At 52.3% G+C, this 15,906-nt stretch overlaps 1 protein-coding gene across 2 annotated transcripts in view; it reads left to right on the top strand.

The window, feature by feature from the left end:
- Positions 1–15,906, top strand: part of DOCK2 (dedicator of cytokinesis 2) — a 345,180-nt gene that overhangs the window by 281,874 nt on the left and 47,400 nt on the right. For both annotated transcript variants that reach the window (XM_037127870.2, XM_037127869.2), the window contains exons 31-32: positions 8,541–8,641; positions 8,732–8,790. In XM_037127870.2, coding sequence (XP_036983765.2) covers positions 8,541–8,641; positions 8,732–8,790 — 160 coding nt within the window. The remainder of the gene's footprint in view (positions 1–8,540; positions 8,642–8,731; positions 8,791–15,906) is intronic.

The raw sequence follows: 15,906 nt of genomic DNA, 5'->3' as shown, positions 1-15,906 counted from the left end.
TCAGACAACCCGAATTATATCTGTGATAAAAGTCGCTGCCATTTTCTGATGGGCCAAACCCGCGCACCCCACAGGACCCTCCAGGAAGCATTTATGGGCACTGTCTTCTGTCCTTACCACTAACAGTTAGTGCCTCTTCGTGTTTCCTTCTGCTGGGAGGATGTGGGAGCTAAGACCCCGAGGCGATGAGCAGATGGCCTGAAGCCACGCAACACGTCACTGCGGAGTTGGGTGTAACGCACGGCAGTGGCACATGAGCCAGCAGGTCACGTGCCAGACGTGGGGTGTCACCACCACATCAGCCTGACTGCCAGGCAGCGTCCGGGTGACCGCTGTAAACCTCCAATACGGGAACAAAACGTGCCACTTTGCTGTGTGAATGGGACAACTGTTCGATCCCCTTCCATCGTGGCCCAGGCTCCCGCAGGCTCCAGCTGTGAGTGTGTTCAGGGAAGTCAATGAGGCCGTTGCTGTTTGAGAGGGGCGGCTCGGAGTGGTGCACTGAGCGGCCAGCGCGAGGCCGTGTTGGGGCCATAAAACCGCTGGCTGGTTTGTCCACGTCCCTCTGCGGCGCCAGCAGTGACAGCTTCGGACCTGGCTTCCTGACTCTGGAGCTGCCCCGTGGTCCCAGGGAAGGTCAGCTTCCCTTCAGGCCATTCTTTTAGGGTTTATCCTGTTTTCCTGAAGGAGAAGCTGCACCTGAGAGATGCTCAGAGCAGTGGGGGTTTCATACATGGATTATGGTGCTTATGAGCTCTGTGACTTTAGGCAAATTCCTTGACCTCTCTGTGGCCCAGTTGCTTCCACATCCAGTGATAACTTTCGTAGCAGCCGCCTCTTTGGAACTGCTGGGAAGATTTAGCAAATCGTCACATGAAGCCCATAGAACGGTGCCAGGAACGGGGTAGTTTATTATAATTATACTAATTATTATCACTTTGATGGCGATAACGATGATGGTCCTAAATGTGTCAGGCCTGGGAACTCACACGTCCATTCTCGGTCAGCCAGAGAGTAGAGCGGCGTCTCTCTGGTCACCACACCGTTGCCTAGGGCCATCGGGCTCACAGGGTTGTGTAAACCGGGAAAGTGGCCAGCACTGCAAAATGAACTGTCTCCTTTTCTAATGAGACTTCCGTGGATATTTATTGAAAAGTCCTCACTAACAGGATCATTTTTTCCGCCTTATCTTCGCTGTCCTCCACCCGAGTTCTCCTCACTCCATGTGAGAATGGATTTGTTCTCTGTACCCTGCCTGGAACATGCCTTGTTTCTTCTTACGGCTTCATTAATTATGCATTTAATATCGGCAGGAACCGCATCCATCACTAAGCTCTGCTGGCCTTGGCAGCCGCTGTCCTAAGGAGGGACCGGGGCAATGAGATTATCCCAAATGTCTTTTCCGGAACCGTGGCTTCATGATTCAAAGGGCAAAAGCTGGACGCTCTGTGGTGCTGCTCTGTAGGTGACGAGACCTGGGAATTACACGAGTGATGTTTTCTGCTTGGGGCTAAAATAACTTGCATTTCCAGGCCCTGTTCAGGATGCCAGGCCTGGGCATTCACATCCATTTGCATGGTCAGGGAAGACCAAGTGAGGATGTGGAATTCAGCCCGGCAAGGATTTCTGTTTAGGAGTAATTTTCAGGGGACAGACTATTGCAACGGGCTCTGAGGAGCTCGGAAGCCCCGCCCTCAAGGATTGTGGAGTCTGGATGGTAGGCTGTACGTCCGTCTCCCAGCAGCGAAGCTTTCTAAGAAGGTGACTAACCTTTATCACGCACCTGCTTAGGACATTCTGATGCTCATTATAACCTGTCAGCTTGGGATATACCCATTTTATTGGTGAATAAACTGAGCTTCAGAAAAGTGGTCGATCTTTTTTCACAACTATTAACTTATTAATACTGATGAATATTATAGGTCCTCTAAGTACTCAGTGGGGTGGCTGGGGTCCAGGCCTGTGTGCAAAGGCCAGGCTCTTCCAGTGCCCTGGCCTGTCTCTTAGAAACACGCTGCCTCTTGAATCCATGCAACTGCTCTGTTTAGCTCCGGAAACACGGTCTGTCCTTGTTCTTGCTGGGCCTGGGACAGAGAAGCTGTATGACAGCTGCAGGCTTAGATTCTCCACGTAGGAAACTCTGATCTGCCCAGGAATCAGAGGTTACACCTCAGATGTGCTCTTTGGCTCCAGGAGAATTGTTTCTGCCTTAGGCGGCTGTCTGGTTGCTGCTAAGATCAGTCTCTCTACTTGGGAAGCTCTAATTGCCACTGCACTTGGCAGTTCCAGCCTTGGCCTGGAGGCGTTTCTGGATTAGCTCCTGGGCACCAGACCCCCTTGGGATTAACCTTTTTTTTAAGTAATACTTATTTTTAAATTTTTTATTTATTAATTTTAGAGAGATAGAGGACAGTAGAGGGAGAGAGAAAGAGACATCAATTTATTGTTCTACTTATTTATGCATTCCTTGGTTGAGTCTTGTATGTGCCGTGACTGGGAATCGAACCCACAACCTTGGTGTAGCAGGATGATGCTCAAACCAACTGAGCTACCCAGGCAGGGTGGGATCATTTTTTAATCTGTACTGGAGAAGCCTGTGAAATGAAGTTTCCAGGTTCTTCCCAGCCTCTGGAGGAGGCATGGAGGCAGACTTTGTCTTACCATGGGAAATGTAATCAGTGGTGTTAAAAATGAAATAAAATAGTGCAAGAAGGAGCATATGGAGGGGACCACTGACCAAGGCCCTGAAGAGGCTCATAGCACCACCTGCCCGGAGACCCACAGTGGCACACCTCCGCCAGGCAGAACGATGGCCACGTGCTTGGGGTGGCTTGTTCAGGGCCCTGCCTGCTTCAGCTTGAGGCCCTGGAGAACCTCTGGCCCGCTGTCCCTACCCTGAGTCCGTATCTGCAAACTCACACTCCCAGAATCAGCCGTATCCGCAGAACGGGCACGACAGCTGCACCTTTGTAGCTCAGGGGAGGGCTCACTGCACCCGCTGCTGGGCACTTCTTTCCCACGTGGAATTTGGGGTCAGTGATACGCCAGGGCCATTAGAAAGAATCTAATAGGATGAAAAATCCCTGATCTCTCTGCTGTCCAGGCTGTAAAATGCCAGGTGAACCCATAGAAACTTTAACCAACAACAAAGGCTAAAGGAAACTGAGAAAGGAGGAGGAAAGAGATTCTAGCAGAGCCTAGTGGTTAGAGAATGCGAGTTATGAAGTGAGATGAACTTGGAGTCGAAGGCCAGCTTCACCAGTCTGCAGCTCTGTGACCCTGGGCAAGTCATCTGACCTCCCAGGGCCTCAGCTTCCCGCTCTCTAAAATGGGGGGAATAATAATGCAAATCTCAGAGTTTCTCAGAAGGATTTACCAACAACGCCTGCAGGGCACGGGCTCATTAGTGAACTCGTTCAACAAATATTTCCTGAGCACCTACTGGGTTAGACACAGCACTGGATGCTGGACAGGGAAAGGTGAATTCGAAGATGAGGGTCCTGCCTGCATGAGGCTTACATCCAGTAGAGGAGACAGGGCATATTTCGTTCCACTTAAAATGTGTCCTAAATCCTGCAAACAGGGTGTGATGCGGGTGAATGGCGGGTGGATCTTCTTGGGTCTGGGAGAGCTGTGGCGGCTTCCTAGAAGCCATGACATTTGAGCTGAGATCACAGACCAGGTGGGAATTTTCCAGGCAGAGACCGCCTCATTGCATCCTTATAACTAACCCCTTTAGATACTCATTTTCCAGGTGAGGAAACAAAAACTCCAAGATGTAGGGTGATCTGCCAGTGATAACGGAGCTGGAAATTGGATTGGAAGCACAGAGGCAACCTGAGCGCGTCCATCAAAACAAGAGAAACAGCAGAAACATCAGCATAGCCCTGTGCCTTCACCACAGGCAGCCCGAGCAGTGGAGACTACAGCACAGTCTCTCCTGCATGAAGTGCACGAAGGCGCGTGAACAGGGACGTCGGTCACAGCGCTGATGCGAAGAAAAAAGAAGGTGGAGTCCGGCCAAATGCCCACGACTTACGGAATGGGTTAAAACGAAAGTACCTCCTCATAACAATACCGTGCGGCAATAAAGGAACACGGAGCAGATCTGCATGCTCATGTGGAAACATTTGCAAGATAGATTTTGAGAAAATAGGAAAGTACAGCAGGCTATTTAAAAGATGTCTCTACATATATTGGTTTATATATTAATTTTTGGAGGGATATCCAGAAAACTGTTAAGATTTTCTTCTGGGAAATTAGATTGAGGCTCCAAGCAAGATAGGATGGAAATAACTTTTTATTATTTAATCTTTTCTACCACTTCATTTTTTTTTACTATATGTGTATTACTTTATAATTTTTTGAGAGTTAATTAAAAATCATTTAATTCTAGTTACATCCAATGGCAGTATGATTTTGGCTGGATTTTACTGTTTACGTCTGTGAAATAAGGGGATTTCATCAGACAGCCCTTAAATTTATTCCAGCTCTAACCTTCTGTTGTCCTATGATTTCAAAATATTAAATTCCCAATCAAAAATCACCTCACCTCCGCCCCCTGGGGAGGGAGACGGGAGCTGTGTGTTTTGCAAACCCCCTCCCGCTTCTCTGGGCCAGCTGCGCTGGGCAGTGAACAGAAATGCCACCAGGCAGCGAGGGGCAGGGAGGGGAGCAAAGTCTGAGACCTTTTGAAATACCTGGAGAATTTCTCTGACAATAACATAGAAATATCATATTTTCTGGAACCAGCCGTACTCAAGCCCTTGTGCCAACTATGGCATTCAGGATACAAATAAATGCACGGTGGGACCCTCGGTACTTGGGCTTACCATTGGAAAAGGCAGGACACACGAATAAATGCTGTTCGACCAGCACCGCCACCGCCGTTCCGTGCACTGAGTATTTGCCCGGTGCCGCGCCTGTGGTGGATGCCTTCGTGTTCGTGTTATTTCATCCAGCACGCGTCACAGTGCTTTATGGTAGTTACCGTTATGTGTCCCATTTCATAGGTAAGGAAAACGCAGCTCAGAAAGGTACAACAAAGACAGCCCAGCTGGTAAGAGCTAGAACCCTTGTCTGTGAGACCCTGATCTTTGTGCTCTTAACTGCTGGGTGATCCTGTCATAGAGCGTGGGGGGAGCCCAAGGCCAGGTGCGGAACCATGGACCCCAACTTCTCTGCAATCTGGGAAGGCTTCGTGAAGGCAGTGGGTCTTGAACTGGGCTCCGATGAAGGAATAGGACTTAGACACTGTGGGTATGAGAACCACAGTGAGCCAAGCCAAGGGAGGGGGCCAAGATGCTCGTGTTGTGCCTGTGGAGTGTGAGCGGGCCAGCCCTCCAGCACGGCAGTGGGTGAGGGTGGAAGCACCGGAAAATGAGCAAGACCTGGAAATGCCAGGTCAGAGGACTGGGTCCTGTTCTTCAGGAGCAAAGTCAAGGAAGGGTCGGGGCTCAGGAGGCCCTGTGCGTGCCCAGCAGCATCGAGCTGCGGCCACTGCTCCCCTCTCAGACGCCGCACAGGGCCGCTGACCGTGACAACCTTCCCTCCGTTCCAAAGCTGGTCCCACAGAGCCCATGGCAGGGGCCGTGGGTGAGGTGCTTGGGGGCACCATTTCTGACCCACTCTAAAAAGGAAGGCCTGGATCGACAGTCTCGCAGTCCACACAGATCTTCAAGGAGGAAAGCCAGAAGAAAATCAGATCCACTCCTGAGTACGTACTGTACCCAAGAGAACTGAAAGCACACATCCGCACAAAAAGTTATACATGGACGTTCACGGCCTCGTCGTTCACAACAGCCAAAAGGTAGAAGCAACTCGAACGTCCATCACTGGGTGGGCGGATAAACAAAAACAGTACATCCGTGTGGCAGAGGAGTGCTCAGCAACAGAGATGGAGTACGGAACACGTGACCACATGGGTGAGCCTGGAAAACTCGGCTGGGGGAGGTCTTGTATTTACGACCCCGCGTCTATGAAATGTCAGACGGGCGGAGACAGACGTTGGAGGCGTGGCTGCCAGGGCCTGAGGGCGAGGGAGGGACAGGAGAGCCGGCAGGTGGGTCTAAGGCGTCTTTCGGGGGTGGTAAAAATGTTCTAAAAGGAGACGGTGGTGATAGTTGTACTACCTTGTGAATATGCTACAAAACCACTAAATTATATACTGTAAAAAGGGAATGTTATGATGAGTGGATTATACTTCAATTTTAAAGAAAGGGAGAATTAGGAATGAGGTGAGAGAAAACATTTTTGAAGAACTAAATCGGGTAGAAGAAAGGAGAGCAAGAGGCTGGACTAGATCCGACACCTCTGTGTGTCACCAGATCCGGGGGACAGCGGGGGACTTCTGGAATTGCTCTCAGAAACCACAGCAGTTCAACCTACTTCGTCCTGTGTCGACTTCCTATTGTATCCTGACTGGCCTGATGAAACCCCCTAAAATCACACACTTCTCACTTTAGAAATGACCCTTTCCATGTGCAGTGACCAGGTTTTCCCTTTTCCTGGCTTTTTGATTTATATCCTGGTCCTAAATGGGCGGAAGTGTAAAATCTGGGCTTTGCGGACCGAAGGAGCACGTTTTCAAACCCTGCGCGTCACGGGGGCGCCAGGAGGAAAGAGTTGAGTGCCCCCAGGAGACCCGCCCCTCACTGTGTGTTTGGATAAACCCTGTTGCTGTGGAAACACAGTTCTTGGATTCTGCTTCTCAGGGTCCTGGGGATGCATTTGCAGGACTTTGAGGAAGGGAGTGATAGGGCCCAGCTTGTTAGGAAAGGGCCTCTGGTCTCTGTGTGGAGAGTCGACTGTGGGAGCCGCATGCAAAGAGGTCATGTCACTGTACCCCGGGAGCGGCTTGGTCCTTTTCTGGACTCTGGGAGGTAGGTTTTGAGGAAAGAATGCACATCTCCTGCACTGAACGTGAGCACGAGGCAGGGGCTGCGGCCTGGGTAAGCCCCGCCCTAGCCTCATGTGAGGACAGGCCCTGGCACAGGGACACTCATTCAGTGTGTGTCAGTGCATCCTCAGCCAAAGACTGACCACTGCGATGTGCAGAAAGGGCCCTGTGTGTCAACCAGAGGGCCTGGGTGCAAACCGAGCTCTGCCTCCGTCCCCTCATCTGTAGCCTGGCCCATGGAAAAAAATGAAATGTTTGTTTTGTTTCTTTCAAAAACTGGAACTCGTTGCCCATGCGAAAGCAATACCCTGGACAGCGATTTCGCTGTTATTGAGGGTGGAGCTTCCTTTTACTTAGTCTTGCCCCTGAACCCACTGATGAACATCTTTGATTTAAGGATGAAGTTCTTAATGGCAGGTGATTTCTCCGGTCAGTTTTCCTCTTCTGCTATGCAGCGTTGACGGGGGGCTGAGAGCGGGTGGGCTGTGTCCAGCAGAGCCACCTTCCACCTGCTCCTTGCAAGGCCTTGGCATCTGGTAGTAACTGCCCTTGAGAACCCCAGGAGCCCAGCTGTACTATCTGATTTGGTCCCAAAGGAATCACTAGACTGACGAAAAGAACAGCAAGGCTAAAAAGTGCTTTCCGGCCCTTACTGAGATGCATGCTCTTTAACGTGTCATCTCGTGGCATCTTTCCTACAGCCCTCCACAGTGGGCAGAGGGAGCCTGTCCTGCAGACCGGCTCACGTAGGCTCAGCAGCGCCTGGGTGCAGGTCTCCACATCTCGGGCTCTATAGCCTGTGTCGGTGCCGCAGTCACCGCAGCTAATCCCTTGGAGCACTTGCCACGCACTGAATCCTTTGTCATCTGTTTCACCACGAGCCAGAGGAGTGGCTTCTAGTCTGAGTCCTTGCATTTGACACCAGCAGACCGTGTGCATGTTGAAATTAGGACAAGCCTGTATCTAAGCTGGGTCCTCAGTCGTTCCTGACAGCAAAGGAGCTTCAGAGTGCGTGTAAACGCACAGCTTTCCGGGGTCTGGCTCAGTGGAGCTGGGGTGGAGCCAGGGCATGTGCATTTCTAACAAGTGTCCAGGTGATGCTACTGGCCTGGGGCCACGTTTTGAAAACATGGAGCTCAGGGTAAGGAGAAGACAAACCATTCTAAAGCAGAACGGTTGCTGGCTGGTCCCGTGAGCTGCCAGGCAAGTTCCAGGAGGGCTTCCAGGGACGTCCAGAGTCCCCGACCACCCTCTGAGGCAAAGACAGAGCCATCAGCTCGCCAGGACACCCAGCTGGGGCCAGTTACTGGTCTCTCACGAAACAAAACGAAGCGAAGCAAAACAAAACGACAAGCGGCCCTAAAATCCTCCTCCTTGACCAGACCCTGCCGTCAGAGGGGCTGGCCAGGGCCAGGGCCAGGGCCAGGGCCAGTGCCGGGAGAAATCCGTCCATTGTCCTTGAGGGGGATGGGATGTTAATTTTGGAATCAGTGCCAGTTAGAAAATTGCAGTGTGCCGAATTAAACTGGTGCTGCCCCTGTCCTCTGCCATCTTTATAAATTATTCACATTGCCCAGCACTGAAGATGCCTTCCCACTTCAGACCCGCTCCATGACTCTGCTCTCTTCCCTTTCATTTACAGCTGTGGAATAACTATTTTCATCTGGCGGTGGCTTTTATCACTCAGGATTCTCTGCAGCTGGAGCAGTTCTCGCACGCCAAATACAACAAAATCCTGAATAAGTAGGTTGCGTGTTTGGATCTCCCGGAGGGGGAGTTTCGGGGGAATCTCTGAGACGGTGCCCGAAGCAGACTCTTTTTGCTCCTCCTCAGGTACGGGGACATGCGACGGCTAATTGGCTTCTCCATCCGAGATATGTGGTACAAGCTCGGTGAGTAGGCACACGCGCGCACGCAGACAGACACATCTGCGCCAGCCGAGCTCCTTCTTAAAGACCATCTGTTAGAGGGCCACGGGGTTTCCAGCAGTGGGAACTTGAAATAACAGTTTATCGCTCTGTGCGCCCCCGGGTCCTTAATGAGTGTCTGATGAGAGAGGGCACCCACCCCCACCTCCCACCCACAGACAGCTGTGGATCGCCTTCTGCTTGGTGCCCCTGAGGGGTTACGATGTCGAACTGGAATTTCTACGGAGGAAGGGTCAGGCTGCTGTGAGAGTAGTTCACGTGCTTGTGCATCGCATGCGCGCCTCCTGCCGATTGGTGGCTGTCCTGCGTCCTGCTTCTTATGCGATGTGCGATCTACAAAAGACCCTCCAACCTCAAGGGGAAAATTGGTTCTATGGAAGAGCAGGGTCTTTTGTGACATGATCTGAGCCGGAAGGTGGCCCCAGAAGCTGTCCCTGCCTCGGTGAGCTAGAGGAGTCATGTATGAGCTGAGTGGTACCCGTGGGAAGGGAGATGGAATCAGGGAGACATTTATTGAGAGTCTGAGTCAGGCCTGTCTGTGCTAAGGAGATCTTTTTTAATCTTCACATTCCCTTCTGCAAGATGGAAAGCCTCCCCCCTTCTTTTATTGATCAGGAAACCCAGAGTGGGAAGTAAGTGGCTTGAGATCAAGCAGCTGCAAATCCCAGAGCTTGATTTTGCTTCCACAAGGATGGGGGCGGCAAACCTTGCTCAAAGCCTGAATCTCACTCCATAAATATGTGCTGAAAGGGCAAAGGGATGGACGGATGGATGGACGGACGGACCAACAGGTAGACAGTATTAGGTAATGATGTGTTTCCACCTCTGAGTTTTGGAGCCCTCCTCAACTCTCTGCTGCTGACCTTGCTTCTTGCGTCCCCATCTGTTTGGGGACAGCAGTTTCTTGCCCCCTCTGCCAGGTCCATTTTTGCAGGGGAAGCCCAGGGGAGGTGATCAGTCTGGGGCCCGTGCTGGCTGGCAGTACTGGGCTTGGGCTGAGGGCACACACTGGGGACGGGAGGGCGGGGCTGTGGGAAGCTCCCCAGATCAAAGCGACAGCTGGGAACTGGGCCCAGACCAGACTGCCACATCCCTGCCGTGGGCCTTGCCCTGTCGTTTACAAGCTGTGAGGCCCAAAACAAGGGGACTGGGTAACCCTGGGCTAAGCAAGGGGAATAGCGCCCTCTCCCAGGGTGCTGCAAACATGTACAAACAGGGAGAACATGAAAACACGGAGGCCACATGGATGTCGCAGTTTTTATCAGTATTTTCACCCTTGCCTCACCAGAACAGACACTAAGTTTACTCTTCTGGCTCCTTAATCATCAACGCCAGGCCTGTATCACTGGGCCTGGAGGGCGGGGACCCGGCAGCTGATGTGAAAGAGTGAAGGGGCTGGGATGTGGTAAACCTCCAACAATCTGTAACACGGCGCTGTCCGCACGTGGGGGCTGCCGCCCTGGACGCTACAGGATATGCAGTGGCACCTCTGACCTCTACCCCCAGGTCGCAGCCACAAGAGTCTCTAGACATTGCCAAATCTCCCCGGGGTGGCAGGGGACTGGGGTATGAGGATGTGTGTGTGCCACTGTCCTAAAGAAATGCCACCTCTGCCCTGGTTTTCCAGAAAAGCCTGCCTTTTCCAACCTACCTTTTGTCTCTCCACGTTGGATAAGATGGGGATATGAAGAAGCATTTTGTTTTCTTTGCCATTACTCTGCAAGGGGAGAAAAAACCCAGAAAAGCACAGTGCAGGTGCAGGCCTACCTGGTCGCGGGCACCTGGCCTCAGGGTCAGCAGCCTGGGAGGGAGCAGCTGGGCGCGGAGCAAAGTGAAGCGGCTGTGCCAGCGGAGAGGGGCCCTCGCTGCCTGGCTCTGGCTGACTGCCGTCCCATTAGAATGCCAGGCTGCTGCCGCCACAGCTTCCAGTGTTTCAAAAGAAGCCAGGGAACAGAATTTTTAAATGCACTTTCCAATTTATGAATATTGATAACTCACTGAAAGTCTTTAAAACATTGAATAGGCCCAGTGAGACGCGGGGTCCAGATTTAGCTTGACGTGAGTTCGCATTCTTTGCTTCACAATAATAGCGAGGACGAGATAAAGCCCTGGTGGGCTCCCTCCGCAGGACCCACGCACCACGCCCCTGGCGTTGCCCGCACTGCGAATCGGGGATCTGTGCTTTGCCTGGCTCCAGCCATCCACGCAGCCCGCTCTTCCCTGAACGTCCTTCATGGTCATTGTTGTGCACACACGAGATTCTATTTAGATACAGATTATGTTTTGGCAGGCTTTCCTGCGCTCCCAATTATGCTGAGGACTGAAAAGATGTTACCAAATATTCCACCTGCTTAGAACCACAGAATATCAGAGCTGGGAGGGCCCTGCAGGGATCATACTGTCCAGCATTTTTCAAATGTTCATAGTAAAAAAAAAAGCTGGTGCTCACTACGTATTTTGGATGAAAGCTGAGCTATTCAAATTGAGGTGGGGTCAGGGTCCCACAGCTCATTATAATAGGTCACCCCACACACAGACCCCCGGGGATCTTCTGGGGAGAGATCTGAAGCACTTCAGAAAATGTCTCGAAGCTACAGTTCTGGTCGAACCCAGCATTTTACCAGTGAGGAAACAGGTTCAGAGAGGGGAGGAGGTGTGTCCAAGGTCATACAGTGGGTTAGAAGAGATTCAGGACAAGCCCTCTGGCCTGAAGATTTGTCTTAAAGTATCACAGACTCCCTGCTGTTTGCAAATACCTGTAGGATGAATTAAAGCCATTAAAAGATATACTTGTCAGGGCTTGGGGGTTGCCAGAACCAGAACACCGACAGTAGCTGCCTTGATCCTTATGGGAAGGTTGGGACCAAGGCCAGGGCCACTCCAGGACACAGCGCAGGAGAGGCAGCTTTGCATTCAGGGCGTCCATTCCTACAGCATCGCTCTGCTAAAGGTCCAGTCTCCAGGGCACTGCATTCTATTGGCCTTCCTTGGATGGCCGCTCCGCTGCTGCTCCCACCAACCCTACATCCATGGAGGGAGGCAGAGTTTCCCAAAATCAAATGTCTACAGGTTCGTGGAGAGGTCAGACAAAGCCTCTGATGTCTACTGCAGAAAAACAAGGGCAAAGCATGCTTTTGCAAACCTGGTCACCCGCCTCACCTTGCAGCCTGGCCTCCCAGAAAGAGGAAGTACTATGTCATCAGCCGGAAGGGGTTTTCCTGTTACTCATCAGTTCCCTGGCTCCTTCTCCTTGCCTGCCTCCCTCAAGGATAAGAGAATGGGAAGGGGAGGCCCGCCGAGTGAATGGATGGCTCCCCACGCCCACCCCAGCCTGCCTTCCATCAGATGCCGGCATGAGCACACTCACTTCCTCCCAGCATGCTGATGAAGTGAACCTGCGAGTCCAGACCGGGACACATCCCTGTGTACACTGGAGGCCGATGCAGTGCGAGCACTGCGTTGGGTAGTGATAGGTTCTAAAGTGCAGTTCACGGAGCAGCCAGCCAGAGTGCAGCCTGGAGGCTGTCTGCTGCCGGCGCGGCCCAGAGCCCACACCACAGCCGTTCTCCCTTTTTTCCTGGCTACCTGAGCCCTGATTTTTTTTTCACACTCACGATTTGCTCAGTTAACAATGTCTTCCAGCAGGTGATGGGCATGTGACCCAGCTCTGGCTGATAAGAGTCAGCACAAACAGACTTGTGGGGGCTTCAGGAAAACATCCCCCCTCCCAATTAAAACAAAAGGGAGTGGGAAAAATTCAATGAGCACAACACGTTTTTTTTGCTCACAGTTCTTCCTCCTCTTTCTTTCTGGGAAACTGCAAGATGCCTGAGTGTGAGGTGCCCCCTTAAAGCCTTGAAGACACGAGTGACATCGTGAGGGCGGAGGCGCGGCTCTGGAGGAAGAAAACCAAGGCAGAACTTACCCAGTTTAGCCTTCGAATCAGATTTCGGTTCATCCATAACCAATGCATCTGCTAATTCAACCCTCAGATTTTACAGCTGAGCTCACCGTGAGCCCAGAGAGGCACAAGGGCATTCCCAAGGTCGACAACAAATCCGAGACTCAGCTGAGGAGCAAGAACCTGTCTGTCCCTTGACCCCAAGTCCAATGTTGTGACTAATCCTTTTTTTTTTTTTCAGAATATGCAAATTATTTTCCAAGGCTGTGAAGTAGCAAACTTGCTATGTTTTTCAAAGACTTCTTATAATAAGTAGATCATAATGCATGTTAAGTGGCTCGATTTTGTTTTAATGCCTCGAGTAATCAGGGCATCATCACCATGATCATCAGTATCATCGTCTTCTCCTCATCAGGAAACAGTCAAGCAACCCGTGATTATCAGACAGCTAATTGCAGAGATCATCCCAGGCTTGAAGGTTATTTAACGCTCTTCAGGGAAAAGTCTAGATGAAGAGTGTGTGTGCGCTTTTGCAGGAGAGGGCAGGTGCGGGAGGCCTCGCTGGGGAGGGCCACGCGTGGTTACCAGGGCCCCGCCACCGCAGGGTTGAGGCCATTGGTGGTCTGGATCCTGGGAGGATGCCAGACGTAATGCACCTTCCCCAATGGTGTGGCATCGTCACGCTCATTTCTGCCTGGAGGGAAACGATGCACATTTTGTGAGAATGGCTTTGCACTTAACCACTCCATTCACTTAGGCGAACATCAGGCTGCTGTGCTAACTGTCTCTGCAGAAATGAGAGGCATGTTCTGGAGGCTGGCACCATGACCTCGCTCGTCGGGAAGTCGCTCCTGGCAGAGCTGTGCAAGCCACTGGGCCGTTCCTTCCTAGCCAACTACAGGGCACCCAGCTGGGCATGAAACTCCAGGGGAGGGCGGGGGAGGGGGAGCACGAGGCGCAGCCCCACCAGGAAGAGCCGCCATCTAGATCTGCAAATGGAACAAACTAAGAACGAAGGATCCAGCCAGGAGTATGTTCTTCAAGGTGAAATATGTGGTAGAAACTCAGAAGCTCAGGCCAGTGGGAGATAAGTGAGGAAAAGAAGGATGGCCCCATCCGGGCAAATGGTTCTTGAAAGAGACCCCCAGGTGGCCCACGTCAGGACTGAAAGAAAGAAGGGGGGGAGCGGGCAGGTGTGTCAGGAGAGCAACCCGCCTCAGCAAGCATGGCCTCGTTGGGCAGAGGAGAAGGCGCCGGGAAGAAATGGGACATTCGCTTAGAGGGCCATCTGTCCATCCATCCACCCATTCACTTAACAACAAAAATGGAACACTGTGGTAGGCAGAGAGACAGCTCCCCAAAGATGCCCACACCTGTGCCTATATTACCTGACGTGGCAAAGTGATTTTTCAGGTGTGAGTAATGTAAGGACCTCGATGATGGTGAGAGTCCCCTGGACTGTCGCCAGTGTGGAACCAGTGTGATTCCAGGGTTCTTGTAAGTGAAAAGGGGGGCAGGAGAGACTTTAGGAAGCGTTGCTGCTGCTCTGATGGTGGAGGCGGGGGCCATGAGCCAAGGAATTCGTGCGGCCTCTGGAGGCTGGAACACGGAAGGAAGCAGTCTCTTCCTTAGAGCCTCCAGGAGGACCTCAGCCCTCATCACACTTCGACTGTAGCCTAGCGAAACTCATTGCACACTTCTGACCTCCAGAAGTCTAGGAAAATAAGCCTGTGCTGTGGTAGGCCACTAAGTCTGTGATGACTCATAACAGCAGCGACGGGAACCAATAGAAGCAGCCTGTCCACACCAGGCACCGCGCCGTGGCTGGGACGGCCCCTGAGAGCAGTGAGAGGGTTGGACCCTGCCCTTGTTGCACCGAATAGTAGCACACTCATCGCGGAACAATTTCATTGTGGTTGCAAAAAGGAACTGCAGACCAGGAGCTTGGGGCTCCCAGAGCGCCCACAAGAGACGCCTGTCCAGTGAAGCTGGCCTCACCGAGGCGGAGGCAGCCCTGAGCTCCAGGGCAGTGCGGTCCTGTGCAGCTGGAATGTGGGCCCGCCACCTAAAGGCAAATGCACTGGTGTCCGCATTTTTAAAGAAGTGAAAGAGAAACAGAGAAGTTTAGTTAACCCCATATTCCCCAACGCCATCAATGTAAGACATTATTGAGATGTTACTTTTGTTTTGCTTTCCGGTGCTCATTCTCTGAAGTCGAGCGGGTTTTATGCACTTACAGCATGCCTCTCAACCTGGACTCGCCACATTTCAAGTGCTCAAAAGACACGTGTGGCCAGCAGTCTCTGTATTTGCCTGGGGGGGGGGGGCGGGATATGTGGGGGATATAGGCCCTGCTTGGGGATGTGGTCAGGGAGTTGGAAGGAAGAGCATGGCGCGCAGAGGAGGCTGCGTGGCGGCCGGAGCAGGAGGCAGACCAGTGCAGGAAGGGTGGGCGGCCGGGCAAGAAGAGGAGACGGTCCGGAAAGGGAGCATCGGGCCAAACCACCTACAGGTTCCATCCCAAGTGTGGCAGGACCACACAAGCTGTGGCTTGACGGGATCAGACTGGGGCTTTTCACATGCCTTCCAGGCCAGGTTACGAAGTGTTTGCTGGCACAGGGCAGTCTTTGGCGGGTTGTGAGTGTCAGCCACGGGAGACAAGCTGAATCTACCCCGACCCTCTCCCCAGGCCAGCTCTTGACTCCAGAGGTGAACACGTAAACGGACCAGCCTGAAAAGCTCATGAAAAGTTTCAGCGGGCTCCGTGAGGTTGGGCCGTGTCCTTTCATGTCGCTTTTTCCGGAATGCAGCACGGGCTGGGCTCGTTGTATTGGCGGTCATCAAGACCGTCATCACAACCAACACAGCACTAACTGGGCCTCTGTAATGAGCCGGGTGCCATGCAAAGCCCTTCCTTTATGTGAAGTCTTGTAGGCTCCTCAACAATTCGACCAAGCAGGGATTGTTATTATCTGCATTTTACAGATGAGATAACAGAGGCTCCGGGAAGGTGACTGTCAGGCAGAAGCCACGTAGCCCCGGGGTGGCAGTGGCGGACCCGACCCAGGCTGTGGGTCTCTGAGGGGTGCAGGTGCAGAGGACGTTCTGGGTGATGAGGGGAGAGCTGACCGCCCGTCTTGGAGCACTGCCAGTGGCGAGCGGGGGCTGTGCTCTTTCCT

The sequence above is a fragment of the Artibeus jamaicensis genome, unplaced genomic scaffold (genome assembly GCF_021234435.1).
Source record: "Artibeus jamaicensis isolate MK-2021 breed Jamaican fruit bat unplaced genomic scaffold, CSHL_Jam_final scaffold_3151, whole genome shotgun sequence".
Classification (NCBI taxonomy): domain Eukaryota; kingdom Metazoa; phylum Chordata; class Mammalia; order Chiroptera; family Phyllostomidae; genus Artibeus; species Artibeus jamaicensis.
Note: the sequence above shows the minus strand (reverse complement) of the source record. Positions and strands in the feature narration are given on the sequence as shown.